This window comes from Nelumbo nucifera, chromosome 1 (assembly GCF_055504915.1).
Source record: "Nelumbo nucifera cultivar China Antique chromosome 1, China Antique-T2T, whole genome shotgun sequence".
NCBI lineage: Eukaryota > Viridiplantae > Streptophyta > Magnoliopsida > Proteales > Nelumbonaceae > Nelumbo > Nelumbo nucifera.
The window spans coordinates 207,903,078-207,920,908 of NC_142649.1; the positions used below are offsets into that span (position 1 = coordinate 207,903,078).

A 17,831-nucleotide genomic window follows, 5' to 3' on the forward strand; every position below is an offset into this window, starting at 1 on the left:
GCAAACCAAGATCTTTAAGAGGGAAGGATGACTGAAGATAGTTCTTGAGATCTTCAATACATGATGAAGAGTCACTAGTAATAATGAGATCATCCACATACACAAGTACACCAAGGAAATGCCCATCACGATGAAGAGTGAAGAGAGAATAATCATTGAGAGATTGTTGAAAACCATACTATTTCAAGGCGATGGTGAACTTCTCAAACCACATTCGAGAGGCTTGTTTCAGCCCATATAGTGATTTATGTAGTTTGCAAACCTTATTAGGTTGACTTTGTTCAAACCCTTGAGGAATAGTCATGTAAACATCTTCTTGCAAATCACCATGCAACAAATCATTATTTACATCTAATTGATGCAAATCTCAATGTCCTGTTGTGGCAACGACAATAAGAGCCCATACAGTGACTAGCTTGGCTACAGGAGCATAGGTATCATGGTAGTCTAACCCTTCAACTTGGTTGTAACCCTTTGCTACAAGGCAGGCTTTATACCGCTCAACAAAACCATCTGCTTTTAATTTAACTTTGTACACCCATTTCGAGCCAATGGCTTACTTTCCTGGGGGTAAATTCACTATACTCCAAGTATTGTTTCCTACCAAAGCATCTATTTCATTTCCCATAGCTTGCTGCCATTTTGGGTCCTTGGCAACTTAATGGTAGTTCTGGGGCTCAATGTGAGATGAAATACAATTGTAGAAGGCAAAATGTAAGGAAGCAGGTAGAGAGCAGATATAGTCTTGAAGGTGAGAGGGCATGCATCGGGCACGCGTTGGCCTGGGTTTAACAGGTTGATTAATGATAGGGCCAGGATTGGAAGTGAGTGCTGGTGCTATTGAGGATTCCATGTTGGAATTGGTCATCAGCTCGGATGGGGGGTAAGCAACCATAGGTAGGCCATCATCAGCACTAGGTAATGGCACAACCGGAAGTTGTATTTGACTGTTTTGATCTGTGGTGGTGGTGAAAGGGAAGACAGATTCATGGAAGGTGACATCTCGTGAGACGAATATCTGATGTGTGTCAAGATCATACAAACGGTAAGCCTTTTGTGCAAAAGGATAACCAACAAAGATGCATCTTCGTGCCCTTGCAGCAAACTTGTCAAGTGGTTTTGGAGCAACTCTAGCAAAGCTCAAGCATCCAAAAACACAAATATGATCATATAAAGGGGCTTTGTGAAATAGAGTCTCATAAGGTGTGCGCCCATTCAGTGTAGATGTGGGTGTATAGTTGATGAGATAGGCAACTGTTAGGACACATTCACCCCAAAAACACAAGGGCAATGATGCCTAAAACCGAAGAGCCCGTGCCACTTCTAGGACATGTCGATGCTTTCGCTCAACAATTCCATTTTATTGAGGAGTGTCAATACATGAACGCTGATGAATAATGTTGTTTGTCATATAAAACTCCATCATTGGTCTAGATGTGAATTCAGACCCATTATCAGAATGAATAACCTTAACTGAGGTTCCAAATTGATTTTTGACCATAGCACAAAAAACCAGTCAAAAGAGAAAATGTCTCTGATTTATTTTTCATCAAATACACCCAGGTGCACTGAGAATGGTCATCTACAATGGTTAAGAAAAAATGAGCACCAGTAATGGATGGGGTTAGGTACCCACCCCAAATGTCATAATGTAGTAAATCAAAAGGTGCAACAGCCCTGGAGGTGTTGAGATGAAAGGGGAGCCGAGTGAATTTTGCTTGGTGACAAGCTTCACAACAACGATCTTCAGCAGGGGAGCAGCCAAACAATGAAGTAATTCGGTTGGAGGATGCATGTCCTAACTGTCTGTGCCACAATTGGTAATCAACAATAATGCAATTATTTATGGTAGGTGAAGTCAAAGAATCAACATCAGTTGTTGGCAGTGGGGAGGTTATGGATGGCATGGATTTGGGAGTATGTAGGTGATAAATTCCATTGTGCATTCTACCCACTCCAATCACTTTATTCGAGACTAGGTCCTGCAATATGTAAAATTCCGGAAGAAATATAGTACAACAATGAAGTTGTGAGGTCAATTTGCTCACAGATAAGAGATTGCATTGAAATTGTGGGATGAATAGCACTTTATCAATGGTGAGGGAAGGTGTAAGAGATACTGATCCGTAATGAGTAACTGGCAAGACTGTACCATCCGGTAATTTCATAGGACAAGATGATTTCAACCGAATCATATGATCAGGATATGGTGTCATATGATCCGATGCACCTGTATCTGGAATCCAGGATGATGCATGAGATGAAGATTCAGTGATCATACCAGCAAAGTTAGATGAAATCATACAATTTTTTGATGAGGTCTTATCGGGTCCAAGAATGTTGATCAGCTTCTAGTACTGCTCATATGTTAGTCCAATGATCAGAGATGCATTATCAGAAAGAGATTGATTAACTTCTTCTGTCTCAACGGGCACCTGTGCTACAGCCCGAGTGTCAATGGACTTCTTGGATCGTGAATTGCCCCCCCCCCCCCCCTTTCCTAGTTAATAGGGTAGCCATGAAGCTTGTAACAACGATCCTGCGTGTCCACCTTTCTTGGAATAGTCGCATTTGAGCTTTGATCTCCATGATGGTTCCCCTTATTTTTGTATTTGGTTTTGTGACAACATTCAAGGTCGTTGCATCTGTGGCATGAATTGATCGCACACCAACAAGAGATTGATGTCGTTCCTCTTGAACAACTAGATTGTAGGCTTTATTTTCCAGGCAACGGATCTGAATTGAGAATGTTAGTTCGGATGGCATTGAAGCTCTTGTTCAATCCCATGAGGAACTGATGAAGCCACTCTCGTTCACGCTCAACTGCAATTCCTTCGCAGCACCACATGTGCACGTAGGTACCAACAACAAAACTGTGAGTTCGTCCCAGAGCCCCTTCAACTTTGTGAAGTAGGTAGGCTACAACCGATTGTCCGGCTTGCTGTAATAGAGCAATGTCTCGCTTCAGTTGGTGTATGCGTGGCGCATTGCTCTGAGATAAGCGATCTTCAAGATCCTTCCAAATTTCTTACCCAGTTTCGATGTAAACAACACTTTCATGGAGATCTCTTGCCAAAGAATTAAAGATCCAAGAGATCACCATGGAATTACACTTCACCCAAGCCTGCTCCTTCTTAGAATCCTCTGGTTTGGGCAACGAACCATCAACAAAAGCATATTTGTTCTTCACTTGCAGGGCGTTGCACATTGCTCGTCGCCACATCAAATAATTCTCGCCGATGAGAGGACTCGAAACGAACACCGCTCCTGGATTATCCGACGGGTGCAAGAAATAGGGAGAGGAAGGGTCACTTTCAGTCGCCATGCAAGTAGCAGAGAAACAGGGTCGACGTTGCTTTGATACTATAAAAATGAAAGAAACAACCACCCTTTATTCAATATACAAGGGGAATTTATAAAAGGTAAATAACTGAATTACAGCTGGCTAGGAGCACAGCTGGGAGAGCACAACTGGCAATTTTCCAGCTATTTAACTGACATAGCTCAACTCTGTTTTCTAGATGTATCTGTGTAAATGACATGTGCGATAATATATGAATTTAAGTTTCACTAATACAGCATATTTATCCAATTCAATTTGAAAACCTAGAAAAAAACAATGAGCAAACCACAATTTAAAATCCACCAAAATCATCAGGTCAAGAACTCAACTCTCATTTATAATGACTCATTAATCATTCTGAAGTCTATCATGCACCCACCCCTACTTCACATACCCTAATAGAACTTTCTAAGGCAGGCCCGTCCAAATTACGTAACAAGTCACAACGCCAGTCAAGTGCAGACTCAATACTTGAAACTTGGAACTTGGAACATAAAAGCAGTGCCGATCTTTATTGATGGATACTCTGAGGCCTCATTCATTTATAATTTTGCAACTTATTCGGGTAAGTGCATTAACCACTTAGGTAAATGTTTTCTGAGTAATATTTCACTTATTTATATTTTTTTTAATTTTCAGGTTTTTCAGAAAATAATAAAATTATATTTTTATTTATAAAAATTAATATTAAAATGGGTAAAATTGTCTTATCATGTTTTATAAAATTTTCTCAGTTATTTATCCACTTAGACGATGAATAAATTTTACCGGTAAAACTAGTTTTACCATAAAGCCCATTCATGATGCAAAAAGCATATGCATGACCCCCTATTTGCCGGTAAACAAACGGGGCCTGAGACTTCGTTGTCATGCTTAATGCTTTCATGCAAGAAGGGTAGCGTTTGTCACCGTTCAAATAGTTACAGGTTATTAGGTGGAGCCAAACCTATTAGTCAACGTAGGTAGCAGTAATGACTCAAGGTCAGCAAGTTCAGACTAAGCATAAGAAAAATGTGTGAGACAAGGGTGGGCCTGCTTCACTAATGTTTGGAGGACGATCGATGCACATACATGGGGCCCATTATTAACTATCCAAGCCCAAAATCATCAAGCTTGTAGATTGGGCAATAAATTAAAGAAGCATCTTTTGCTTTTTGGAAGATGTAACCCTTGGGCCACATTTCTAACGTGTTCCAATGATTATTATATATCAAACCAGAGAACTGATGTAATCAATCACGTTTTAGTTATTATTTTTATTCTTATTTTTTGAAGCCAATCAATCACGTTTTAGTTAGGCTTAATTTGGAAGTAGTACAAATGCAAATATGTACAGCATAAATACATACCAAATAATATAAAAATATAAGGTTTTACATTCAGTTGTATTCCTTTCAAACTCAGCCTTAAGTACAAGCACGTGAATTGCACCAAATTCGAACCATTCGGGTCTGGCCCATCCCAAAAACCGAAATGGTGGGAAGTCTCGTCAGTTTGCAAATTAACTCGGTTACCAGAGTTTCTATACGCAATATTGTATTGGTTTTCAGGGTCATCTGGGCCTTTCAATAGGAAATTAAACATTAATCATTTAATACCCATACTAATAGTGAAAGAAGATAATTAGATAAGAAAGGTTCAATGTATTACTGATTCATCAGGGGTTTAAATATAGGGCTGTTAGTTTACAGGATAAGTACATTAGTTAGGATAACTCTATCTGAGGTAGAGTTAGAGATGAACTATGACTCTAGAGGATAATCTCCCTAGAGGATAACCATTATCAAGAGTTACAGTCCATGCAAGGATATAGGATAATCCATGCAAGGGTGGCGTGAGTACGTGAGGTTCTAACTCGCCCCCTCAAGCGATGTCGTGGTAGTCGTGGAGAGCTTGTCACGAAGGAAGGAGAAGCAGTGAACGTGCAAAGGCTTGGTGAAGACATCTTCCATTTGATCAATGGTGGAGAGGAATTGAATCTGATCCCAAGGAGGCGACGTTGAACTTTGTCCCGAACAAAGTGATAATCCAACTCGACATGCTTGTTGCAAGAGTGTTGAATGGGATTGGAAGCAAGGTAGGTGGCACCGATATTATCACACCACAAGACTGGTGAGGAAGTGGGAGAGAAGCTCATTTCACGAATGAGCATTTGAATCCAAACTAGTTCAGCTACAAGGATGGCAAGAGACCTGTACTCCGCTTCAGTGCAAGATCTGGAGATAGTGGAGTGTTTCTTAGAGGACCAGGATATGAGGTTAGGCCCATAGTAGATGCAATAGTCGCCATGAGACTGTCGGTCATCAAGGGACCTGGACCAATCCGAATCACTATAGCCATGAAGCTTACTCGAGGGAGAGAGACGAATATGAAGTCCAATGGTGTAGGTGTGCTTGATGTAATGTAGGATACGCTTGACAACAACCCAATGGTTAACCGTGGGCTGGGACAAAAATTGGGCCACCTTGTTCACAGAGAAAGCTAGAGGTCCGGTCGAGTTACGGTCAGGTATTGTAGAGCACCAGCAGTGCTTCGATACAACATTGGATCATCAAAGATGTCAGAATCATCAAGGAAGAGTTTAGTAGAAGTCGCCATAGGAGTGGTGCACGGTTTAGCATCTGTCATGTGAGTACAGTGAAGAAGATCCAAGGCATACTTGGACAAAGAGAGAATCATGCCATCGGCGGTGGGCTGAGATTCAAGCCCAAGAAATAAATGTAAAGGCCCAAGGTCTCATAGAGAGAATTCAGAAGCAAGGACCTGAATGAACTGATTGTCGTAAGCCGTAGAGAGAGCAGTGTAATCGGCAGACATGATTGGGTAGGATGGATGCCGAAAACCGGGTGGCTGGCTTATGTAGACTTCCTCGGTTAAGTAGACTTCCTCGGTTAAGGTTTAACAACCGGGCTGTAAGTATCCAAAAAGTCAATCCCCTCTTGCTGGTGATACCCTTTGGCAATGAGACATGCTTTGTATCGTGCAATGGTACCATCGGCGCAGCGCTTAATTTTGAACACCCAACGATATCCTACAATATTTTTGTCTTGTGGTGGAGGATCAAGAGACCAGGTTTGGTTCTGAACCAACGCAGAGGACACGGAATTCATGGCATCACGCCACTTCATATCACGCACAACTTGAGTAAAGGAAGTGGGCTCAATGTCAGGGGTAACCGAAGTGAGAGCATACCTGGGATTCGATTTGAAGACCCCAAATTTGGACTGTGTCTGCATTCCATGTGTAGGAACAGAAGCAGAGGCGGAGGAGGCCATCGGATCCGGATCTGGAAGTGAAAGAGGAGCGGCGGTGTTGCTGGACTGCATCATGGAAGACTCGTGGGAGTCCACAGGAGAGTGGGCCGAGGGAGGAGGAATGGGCCAGTGAGAAGACTTTAGTGGGTTGAGAGGTGAGCGGTGCTGCAATAATTGGTAGCTGATGGCACAGGGACAGAACTGGTGGCGGGCCCAATAGAGAGGGCATGTCTTGGGAGCATGAAGTCATAATATGTGGAGAGGAACCATTGCTGTAAGAGAAAGATGTCTCATCGAAGATAACATCATCAGAAATGTAGAGACGACCAATAGATTTGTGCAAGTAAAGGTAACCCTTGTGACAAGAGTTGTATCCGTGGAAAGTGCAACGAAGAGTACGAAAATCAAACTTGTTGCGGTTGTAGGGACGCAGGTTGGGGTAGCAATCACAACCAAAAACTAAAAAGTGATAGTAATCCGGGGGACGCCCAAAGAGCAGCTTGTTTGGAGACTTGTGGCCAAGAAGCGGGGTTGGAAGGCGATTGATCAGGAAAACCGATGTGGCAAAGGCTTCACTCTACAACTATCGAGGAAGCTTGGCATTGTCAAGGAGTGTTAAACCAGTATCAACAATGTGGCGGTGTTTACGCTCGGCGACGCCATTTTGAGCGTGAGTGTGTGGGCAGCTACAGCAGTGGACAATACCGTGTTCCTGTAAATAAGCATGAAAGTTGCGGTATTCGCCCCCTACATCAATGTGTAAGATTTTGATGGGCCTATTCAGTTGTTTTTCAATCATGGTCTGAAAATGAATAAAAGTATACAATGCTTCAGATTTTGTATGCAAAGGAAAAATCCAAGTAAATCTAGTAAAAGCATCAATAAACTCAATCTAGTAACGGTGACCATTATTGGAGGGCACAGGAGAAGGCCCCCATAAGTCATAATAGACAACATCTAAAGGAACAAACATACTAATTGATGAAGGTGGATGAGGGAGATGATGAGACTTTCCACGAACACAAGAAGAGCAAAAATTTTAGACAGACTTAGAGTCAATTGGTAGGTAGTGCTGCTGAACAATTTGCTGAACTACATGGTCTTGAGGATGTCCGAGACATCGACAATAGTATGTACCCCCATCATGGCCACAAGTCCTTTATTCGAGCTACGGGAATAAACAGAGAACTGATAGAGGCCGTCTTTAATCGGCCATAAAAGGATTGGTGTCCCCCGAATTTTGTCCTTCACAACAAAACCTGAATCATCAAATTCAAAAAGAACATTATTGTCTTGCCAAAACTGACGAACAGATATCAGATTTTTAGTGATGCCAGGTACATGAAGAATATTTTTTAAGTGCAATATACGGGAAGAGGTATGAAGAGAATTATGTCCAATGTGTTTGATGTCCAAACCTGTCCCGTTACCTACGGCTATCTTGTGATTGCCGTTGTAATCAGGCCAAAGAGAGGTTGCCAAGATCGGCTGTTAGGTGATTCGTGGCACCGGTGTTAGGGTAGCGATCGCCATCAAAGGATTACGGGGTATTGGAGGCAACGAGGGCCTTAGATGGTGGATTGTTCTAGATGCCTGAAAACTGAGATTGAAGCGGTGGAAGCAAGTGAAAGCCGAATGGCCAACCTTGCCACAAACCTGGCAAGTGACCTTCGGTTGAGATGGAGTGCTGTTATTGTAACGACCCTTACCTCTACCACCACATGAAGAGGGGTTGCGACCGCGACCACCCCGGTGAGAGTTGGATGGGCGAACTTCTGGTTTATGAACAGCTGAGTTGGCAAAAAGTTGAGTGCTAGTGAGAGTAGAGTGTTGGCTGTTGAGGCGGAGCTCGAACTGATGTAGGAGACTATGAAGTTCTTTGATAGACAGAGAGGGTCGTGTCTGGTGGTGATGGCGGTGACGAGTGGATCATAGTCTGGTCCCAGACCTCCCATGGTGTAGAGGATGATGTCATCGGATGAGAGACCTTGGTCGGCGGCTTCAAGGACATCTGTATAGCCTTTCACCTAATGGAGATAGTTGGTCATCGACTTGGAGCCTTTGTGGAGATGGTGAAGGTCATTTTTAAGTTGCATGATCCTGGTTCGTGAGGGAGAGGCATATATACAAGTCAGAGTCATCCATGCATCATTAGAGGTTCTGTAGCCGACTACCTGAGCAAGAGCTACTTTAGTGAGAGTCGCGAGCAACTAGCTAAGCAAGAGCTTATCTTGGATCTGTCTTGAGGTGAATGTTGGGTTCACGGTTTTGACACCGGCGGTGTCTATTGTATCACTGAGGAACTGAGGGGGACATTGGGAAGAGCCATCGAGATAGAAGAACAAGCCCAGTCCTTCAAGCATAGGTTGGTACTGGGCCTTCTACAACAAATAGTTGTGCTTATCTAGTTTGACGGAAATTAAATTGGCAAGATTGCCGAAGGGGGAAAGGGAAAGGAGAAGAGAAGGAGGAAGAGAGTGAAGATGGATTGGTAGCCATGGCTCTGATACCAATTGAAAGAGGATAATTAGATAAGAATGGTTCAATGTATTACTGATTGATCAGGGGTTTAAATACAGGGATGTTAGTTTACAGGATAAGTACATTAGTTAGGATAGCTCTATCTGAGGTAGAGTTAAAGATGAACTATGACTCTAGAGGATAATCTCCCTAGAGGATAACCATTATCAAGAGCTACAGTCCCGGGTAAGTGTTTCCTAGGAAATGGCCATTGCCTTACCTGGGAAATAAAATGCCCCTTTTAATAATAGAATTTTATGGATAAAATGGCCATTGCCTTATTTACCTAGGAAACAAAAGAACATGGGTAAATGCACTTACCCGGGTAAGTGTTTCCTAGGAAAAACTTACCCAGGTAATTAAATTTACCCAGGTAAGTAACTTACTGAAAAGCAAACGGAACCTTTAAGTCATACACTCTTCCGATATCAATCAGGTCAAATTGTATAAACCAAACTTGAAGTTCGAATGTTTGGTCAATTTGATGGGTTTGTACCACTAGGAGATCCCTTATGGTATAGGCATATAATTTACATAAGGTGCCAACTACTAATTGGTAAAGTCTTTGATTGGTGGTAGCAAAGACTTGGGTTCAAATTCAACCATACCTAGGGTTGGGGGGCTAATGGGTTTTGCATAGAAAGTGAGTTGTGATGATAGAGCTGTGGTGATTGAGCACTTGTGTTCTAGAGAAACTACCTAAATTAGCTTTGTAGTTGTGTTTTTCACATCCAGAACGGGTCCAAATCTACTAGGTATAGAATTGTAAGTACATTCAATGTGCACTTAATAAATATTCAGACAATTATATCAAAAGTTGTTTTTAATCTTTTTTCAGAGTAGATTAGGAGTAATTTAAAGGATAAGTGTCAAAATTTTTCCTAAGTGCTTACCCAATATGCTCACCATGTATACATGCCTACCTTGTATTAGTAACATCTTCCCACAAATAATAAATACAAGCACGGGACATGTTCCCACTTCCCACGATGCGGCCAAGATATACTGTGAGATTGATGTAAGGAGCACTCTACGAGAAACAAATCTAGACTCCTAACATTCTAATGTAGGACCAATTCAAAATGCTATTAAGATACATTTAAATATAATTTATGTCCGCATATCACATCGGATATACTGTGAGTCCCCATCTCACCTCATAGTCAGATGTGTGGACACAAATCATATTGGGACCGCGTTGGGGGCAGTTTTTGATCCCATCAACGATAAAACAAGCTGAGTGGTCCAAAGAAGCTAACATGCCAACCTTTCGACGTAAGTGGTGATAGCGGGATTCGGATCCACATCTCTAAGAATCTAACATGCCAATCGAGCCACCACCATTCGATAGATGTTTGGCATCGGTGTTAAGAACATAATACCAATTTTTCAGTACCGTTTTCGCAACACTTTTTCTAATGTAGCGTCGTTTTTTAGAAATTGGCATCACATTGTCGGTGCCATAGCCATACCCAACACATCCCAGAAGGAATTAGGTAAGTAATGTCTTAATTGGACAATAAATAGGTGTCGTATGCATGTATGTAACATGTGCTTTTACAAGCATGGACCAACTATTTGGTAAGAATTTGAGAAATTCCACGTCTCCACTCTTTCAATAATGCACATGCATGGATGGAGGTAGCATCAACATAAAATCATGGAAGACTAAATCTTCTCCACTTGTCATGTACTTCCATTCCATAAATGACAAGTGTCGTATTTACGATGCATCATTATCATTAGATTGTGATATAAAAGCCCAACTGGCCCGAAGAATCAAACAGGGCGGTTCGGTATTGGTCATTTTGATGGGTTCATCAATTTTTTTTTTTTTTTATTATTTTTGGACGGAAACTTGAAGGACTGGTATAAATTATGTTTGTGAAACCAGGAAAAAATTGGTTGTTTATGTTCAACATTGCATGCGGTTGGTATCACATTAGCTCAGCCCAATCAATATCCCTATGCGGTATTTGAGTTTTTTTTAACCAGTTTTTAAGTGGTATTTTAAAAGACATAAATGTCCTTCAAATGTCATCTAATTCTTACTAGCAAATATTCAAATATTGATAAAAAGTGAACAGTTTCAAATTCTTGCCTCCTTCTATTCAGGAAAGTTGCCTCTTCTATCCAAATAGTGACCCCAATTTTCTTGAATTGAAGAGGTAAAGATTTGAGACTACTCACTTTTATCAATGTTTGGATGGTTGGTAAAGAGAATTAGATGACATTCGAAGGGCATTTGTGTCTTTTCAAATGTCACTTAACAACTGGTTAACAGACTGGTTAGCAACATGTTTTGGATTAGCACATTTTGAAAGTTTGGATATTAAATTATCGTATTTTAAAATTCGGGGACCAAATTAGCAGTAGCCCTTTTTTTGAATAAAGAATTTTCATTCAAAGCAGCCAGTACTCCATAAAAGTTACAAAGATAAGAGGTCTTAAACAAAGAAGAAAAACATAACAAAACAATGATAGAAAAGAAGACACACAAAGACTATGCATTCTGATCCATATCCAGAAGCTCCTGAAGTCAGATCGAGCACTCCTGAATAAAAGCACCCCAATCATTAAAGCCTTTTCTTGCCAACTCGTGAGCAACTCTGTTTAGGGACCGCCTTGTATAGCTAAAAGAGCAGGACAGAGAACTCGCCAAGGTTTGAATGTTCTTCAGCAAAAAGAAAGCTTCAGCATCTATCTCCAGCGTTCAAGACTCAGCAGCATTGGATAGACTTAAGCAATCAGATTTTACAACCTGGGAGGATCCACATGAGCGAGCTAAATTTAGACCACTTCTAACTGCGAAAGCTTCCGCCTTGATGGGAGAAAGGACCTGGCATTTCCTAAAACAGGCAGCCACAAAAGGACCATGGTGATCCCTGATAATTTCACCAAAACTCTCTTTATTTAGACTCAAAAAACATCCATCCGTATTCACCTATACAACGCCAAAAGGATCCATCGAGCGGGGCCAGAATTAGTACTCCGGCCCATTGATGAGTTTAACTTTGGTTGTTGGTGGCCAGTGGCCTATGCTGTTGATAGCGTTTTAAGGCTAGACACGTTTATCAATTCACATCTATGTCTATGTTTATGGGTAAAAAGAAATAGGGAGAAATTATTATTTTACCTCCCTCTATGATAATATAGCATTCCCAAAAACAATGTTTTCAAAACCAAATCAGACCGGAAAAATTGGAAACTGGTCACTTGATCGGTTCTGTTTCACCCAAAATTGCTTTTTGGCCAAAAAAACATTGATTTGGTTAGCGAACCGTTGACCCGGGCCATCGAACCATCGACTCAGACAATGGTTTTTGACCATTTTTTGTTTTTAAATGTTTTTTGTCAAAGTGGGTAATCCATTCAGGCTGGACGATCAGACTGTTCGACCCAGGAACTGGACCCCAGAGCAGTTCCTTGTCCAGTCCAATTTTAAAAACCTTACCCAAAAATGTTCTTAACAGCAGAGGTTGTTGGCCTCCAACAGCCAAGGTTTTTTCCCCATGAATGGCACGATAAGGCATAAAGTCAGCACACAACTGGCCATGCCACCACCCAAATTATATAGTCTTTGGGGATCCCAATTGCTATTTTTCCATTTCCTTCAGTTATTTTTACAGAAATATCCTGAACAATTATAAAGAAATAGTTTAGGGTAGGGTGAGCAAACGATTTATTCAATTAAAAATTGAACCGAATAAAATGAAATAATGAAAAATCGAATTAATCAAAACCAAAATTTTTGGTTAATTCAATTTTTGAATTAACCAAATTCCCAAACCTGAAAATTGAAACTGAAGCCGAAATTTTATAAAACTGTAATAACTAAACTGAAGCAACTTCTTTTTTTTCAGTTTTAACCAAACAATGCTCATCCCGAGTTTGGGGTATTTGTGTATTTTGGCTTTGGGGGAGGAAAATAACTTAAATGCCCCCCAATGGATATATGATAGTTAGTTTGGGGGCATCTTAGTAAAGTGATAAATACCTTTTCAACAACCAAAACACCCCTTCCCAACTACTATAAAATGACTAGGTTCTAAGGGTACTTTGGTTAATTGAATTAATTACCCTTATCCGCCCTTATTTTCATTAGACCTATTCTCATATTCTCATATATTCGCATACTCTCAAGTACACTCTTACGCGCTCTTAGTCTCTTGGCTCCCTAATCACTAATTCTCAACTTTATTCAAGTTTCAAGAAGAAGGCATGCTCAAGTGTCTCAAGTTAGCAATTTGGGAAGTTTATATGTTTTCATCAGTTGAAATTGGAATTCTAGACCAATGGACTAGATAATTGGTAATTATTTTTTTTTTAATTTTAATATTTCATTTCCTTATAACTTTGACTTCAATATTGTCCAACTACAACACAATAACATTTGGGCGTAAGTGGTATTGTTGTTGATGAAGCCACCATATTATTAGCAAGGTTTTAAAATTTGAACTAGGTGTTAGTGGTGCAACAACTACTATAGATTCAGTCAAATTTCAATTTTCAAAAACCTATGATGAAATAACACTGCCACCTAATAGAATGCATTATCTAACTTACAATTAACAATTCCTTTATTGATTTAGAATTAAATTAAAAAATAGAATATCAATGATTACATTAAGAGGTAGATTGGTATTGGTATTGGTACAATAATTAAACTACTGCAATAATATTGCTCTGAAGTGTTGACATCTGAAAGTACAATAATTACATTAAGAAATATATTGGTGTTGGTGAAATTTTCTTTTCTCTAAACTCTGAATGCAGAGAATGCTATTCTGAATTCTTAATTCTGAAAATTATCAAATATCCATTTTGACCTCATAAATAAGAGTTTTTGTTTGTCTTTTTGGGGGTATCATTGAAAAACAAAAAATTGTATGATTGCACTTTAAAATATAAGAGATAAAAGAAAACGAACGATAATTTTTCTCTTAAGTTCAATTTGGAAAGAGTATAAATGTAAATATGTATAGTGCAAATACATATAAAATATAAGGTTTTATGCTTTACATATTTGTATTTGTACTCCCTCCAAACTGAGCCTTAAAGTTAAAGATTCATCTTAAGAAATAAAAATTAATAAGAAAGGAACAGACCCTTAGCTACATCTCTTACCTCTCATCTAATAGTGCAAGCCAAATACCGAGCACTACATAGTACCCTACTTTCCTAATAATAAAGTTGTGAACACCAACTTCAAAAAGCATGAATTAGCAATAACCAACTTGAAAGTATGCAACGATTAGGTTCCGTCAAACCATCATGGGAAGTATTTTCTTCTCGTTTGAGGGTCACCTTTGTCACAACACTTTTACGTTGCAGTTGTAAGTAGTGGTCGTCAGTGCAAGGGATAGAGGAAATTGATGAGCGCTTTTGTCACAGCCTTGGATCATACTACAAACAATGGTTGCCGGTGCAAAGAAAAAAAAAATAGAGGGAGATATTGGTCACCTCCGTCACAATACTAGGTTGCCATTGAAACTTGAGAGTAAACGCCAAGGAAAATCAACAAATGGGGATCATAGTTTTAAAAGGCTACTGAGGCGATGCTGACCAAAAAGGCCTGGCCTCAATAGCCTTTGTCTTCATTGCCAAGGCTTAGGCCTTGAGTTGTTAGAGGCCTACGTCTTTAAGCCTTTAGCCTTGTGATGTACAAGGCCCAAGGCTTAAATAATGACAGTTTTTTGGTAATATTATTAATGGAAGTTATTATTAAATTATATATAGGTTGTATTTGGCATTAGGGATGGAAAATTTCCCCATCCCTACGGGGACCCAACTTCCTTGACCCATTGGGGTCAGGGATGGGGATTGTTTTGGCAGGACGGGGATAGGGACAAGTATTAATAGGAATCCCCGGTCATGGACGGAATTGAGGTCCCCACCCCGCCCCGACCCCCATTATATTATATATATATATATATATATATATATTATATCATTTATATTATATATATATATCAAAACATATTTAAAGCATTATTTATAATTTAAATTTTTTATTTATTTTTCAAAAAAAAATACTGTTATCTAAAAAAAATTTGGAGATTTGGGTCCCCATAGGAAACCCATCCCCACCAGGGATTGGGGATGGAGGACAAATTTTATCCTGACGAGGATCGAGGATAGGCATGGGGGTTAATTTTAGAATTGGGGTCAGGGACGGGGAATATGATCCCTGTCCCAAACCCACCCCGTTGCCATTCCTATTTGGCATTCCTTATTTTAAGGACTTATCTCCTTTTTGCACTTAAAATGTCTGTATGAACATTGAGTTATTAACTGCAAAAAGGAGATAATTCTTAAAATAAGGAGTACAAAATGCAGCAATAATCTACCAAACTTCAGTTTATGCCATTAAGGAGTCCACAACCTCCTTAAGAACTTATTCACTAAAAGACAAAGCAATAAACTTTAACAATTCACCATATTCAACTATTATGAAATGACCCCTAAGTTACCTCATCCAAATAATTTCTTTATTGACTATGCAGCTAAAATTACAAGTCTAAAACAAACCAATGGAACTACAAATCAATTTTTTTTATCAATAATGGAACTACAAAGAATAAACAAACCTCCATGCTTTTAGACCACAATGAGAAAAACAAAAACAAGGAACAAAGTATTAGAGAAAATATAAAATGAAAAAAAAATAAGTTTGGCACTTTGTATGTATGATTTTTTTAATAAAAAAATTTGTTAGCTTGGTCCCTAGATCAGGTCAAGTTCAGGTTGGGTTGGGTAATGTAAATCTAGAAAAAATAACTTATCTTTCCTTCAATTTTTTCTAATAAATATAAATACATAGTTTTTATTTTATTGTTTTTTTTTTGTTCGAGGCTTACGCCTCAAAACGCCTTAAGGCTTAGGCCTCACCCCTTTCACACCCAACTGCCTCACCTCCGCCTAGCCTATTAAAACCTTGATGGGGATAGGGGATTAAAATGCATTTTTTATGTTTTTTATTTCTTTTATAGTTTTATTTTTTACATTAATTTTAAATTTAACCTGTGAACCGCTGCTCGAGTTAAATGGTTTAACGCCTCGACCATCCGGGCCTATGCCATTCTTAAAACCATGGTTGCCAATGCTAGGGGTGGCAAGATAAAGACCGACAAAGTTTGGAAAAGGTTTAATATGGAAATATTGAGAGAAAGGGAAAAAATGTTGTTTGCAAAAAATGTAGGAGTGATTTTAGTTATAATAGTAGCGAAGGTAGTATTGGCAATCTGACTTGACACATAGCTAGTCATTTCAGAAAAAAAAAATTAATGAAAATCAATCATAAATTGAGCATCGGATTTTTAGTAATTTTGGATATTCACAAGAAAAAATAAGGCAAGAACTAGCAAAATATATTTTACATGGTAAAAATTATTTTATTAGTTAAAGACCCTAGGCATGGAAGACTTTTCCAACAATCTATAAATTCCCAATTTAAAAACTTTTGTAGAAATATTATTAAAGCATTTGCTTTAATTTATTTATTTATATAAATAAAATTTAACTTCTATTTTTTCAAGTCTTAATTTTATAATTTCACTTACACTAATATTTGGACTTATAAATATAATATTAGTTATATTTATCACAAGCAATGTTTAGGAAATTAGACCAGACCACTAGTTGGACCGGTTGAATTGTGAAAGGTCATGATTGGTTAGGCCACACCCCAAGAACAAGAATTGCTAAAAGCCGGTTGATTGACCATTTTAACCACAAAACCAATGAATCGATCCTGATTTTAACCCTTCGGGCCATCAAATAATTAAAAATATTTAAAAAGTAAACTTGTTAGCATATTTAGAGAAGAGTGAACCTTTAATCCGTTAAGTGGCAATTTCACAGTAAGTACTAATTTTCTCTCAGATGTTACATTAAACAATTTGTGATCTCCAAAAAGTCATTAGACCTTGGAAGTTCATTAAGTGCAAATAAATGCCACCTGAGTGTGATTGACTTTTATTACTCTCACATAGTATGTAGTATAGATTGATGTTTCCAAAAACCACATGGAAATGAAGCCACTTTTTGTCTAATGGCAAATCCAAAATTCAATCATCTGTGTCAAATCAATCAACTTGTAATAGTATAAATTAAATAATAAATATATAAAAATAAATGAATATATATACAAAATAAATAATTCAACTAATTGGGTAATTGATCAAATCAACAATTTTTTGTATTGTAATGATTTGAGGTGAAATAGACATCGAAAATATGACTAGGTGTTGGATCGATAGGTCCAACCAACCAGTTTGACCTAGGATTGAAAACCATACAAAGCACGAGAAGTAGGATTGAAACAGTAAGGAACATTGACGCTACTAGCTATTGATTGTTAATTTGTTATTGCTTTTACGATTATCAAGAATGATTTTACTATTCAAGCAACACTAGCTATTAAGTAGGGGTGATCTTCAAAAAACCAAACCAAATAAAAAAAAAAATCTGATAAAATAAATCGGTCGGTTTGATTTTGGTTTGGTATTTTTGAAAAAACCAAAGGTACCGGTTTAGTTTTGATTGAGTAATATAAAATTCGATAGTTAACTGAATTGATTAGTATATATATATTTATATATATTATATATTTTTCATATATATTTTATATTCATTTCTAGTATTTTTATTATATATTCATATATTTATTTAAAATATATATTATAAATATCAAAGAATTGAAAATTTGACGA

General features: G+C 38.5%; 1 protein-coding gene across 1 annotated transcript; it reads right to left on the bottom strand.

Moving 5' to 3' along the window:
• Positions 1–2,716: 2,716 nt before the first annotated feature.
• On the bottom strand, positions 2,717–3,325 carry LOC148804430 (uncharacterized). Its single transcript, XM_088901246.1, has 2 exons — positions 3,101–3,325; positions 2,717–3,016 (listed from the first exon to the last, which is right to left on the bottom strand). Exons 1-2 carry the CDS (start codon positions 3,323–3,325, stop codon positions 2,717–2,719), a joined length of 525 nt encoding a protein of 174 aa, XP_088757372.1.
• Between the last annotated feature and the right edge of the window lie 14,506 nt (positions 3,326–17,831).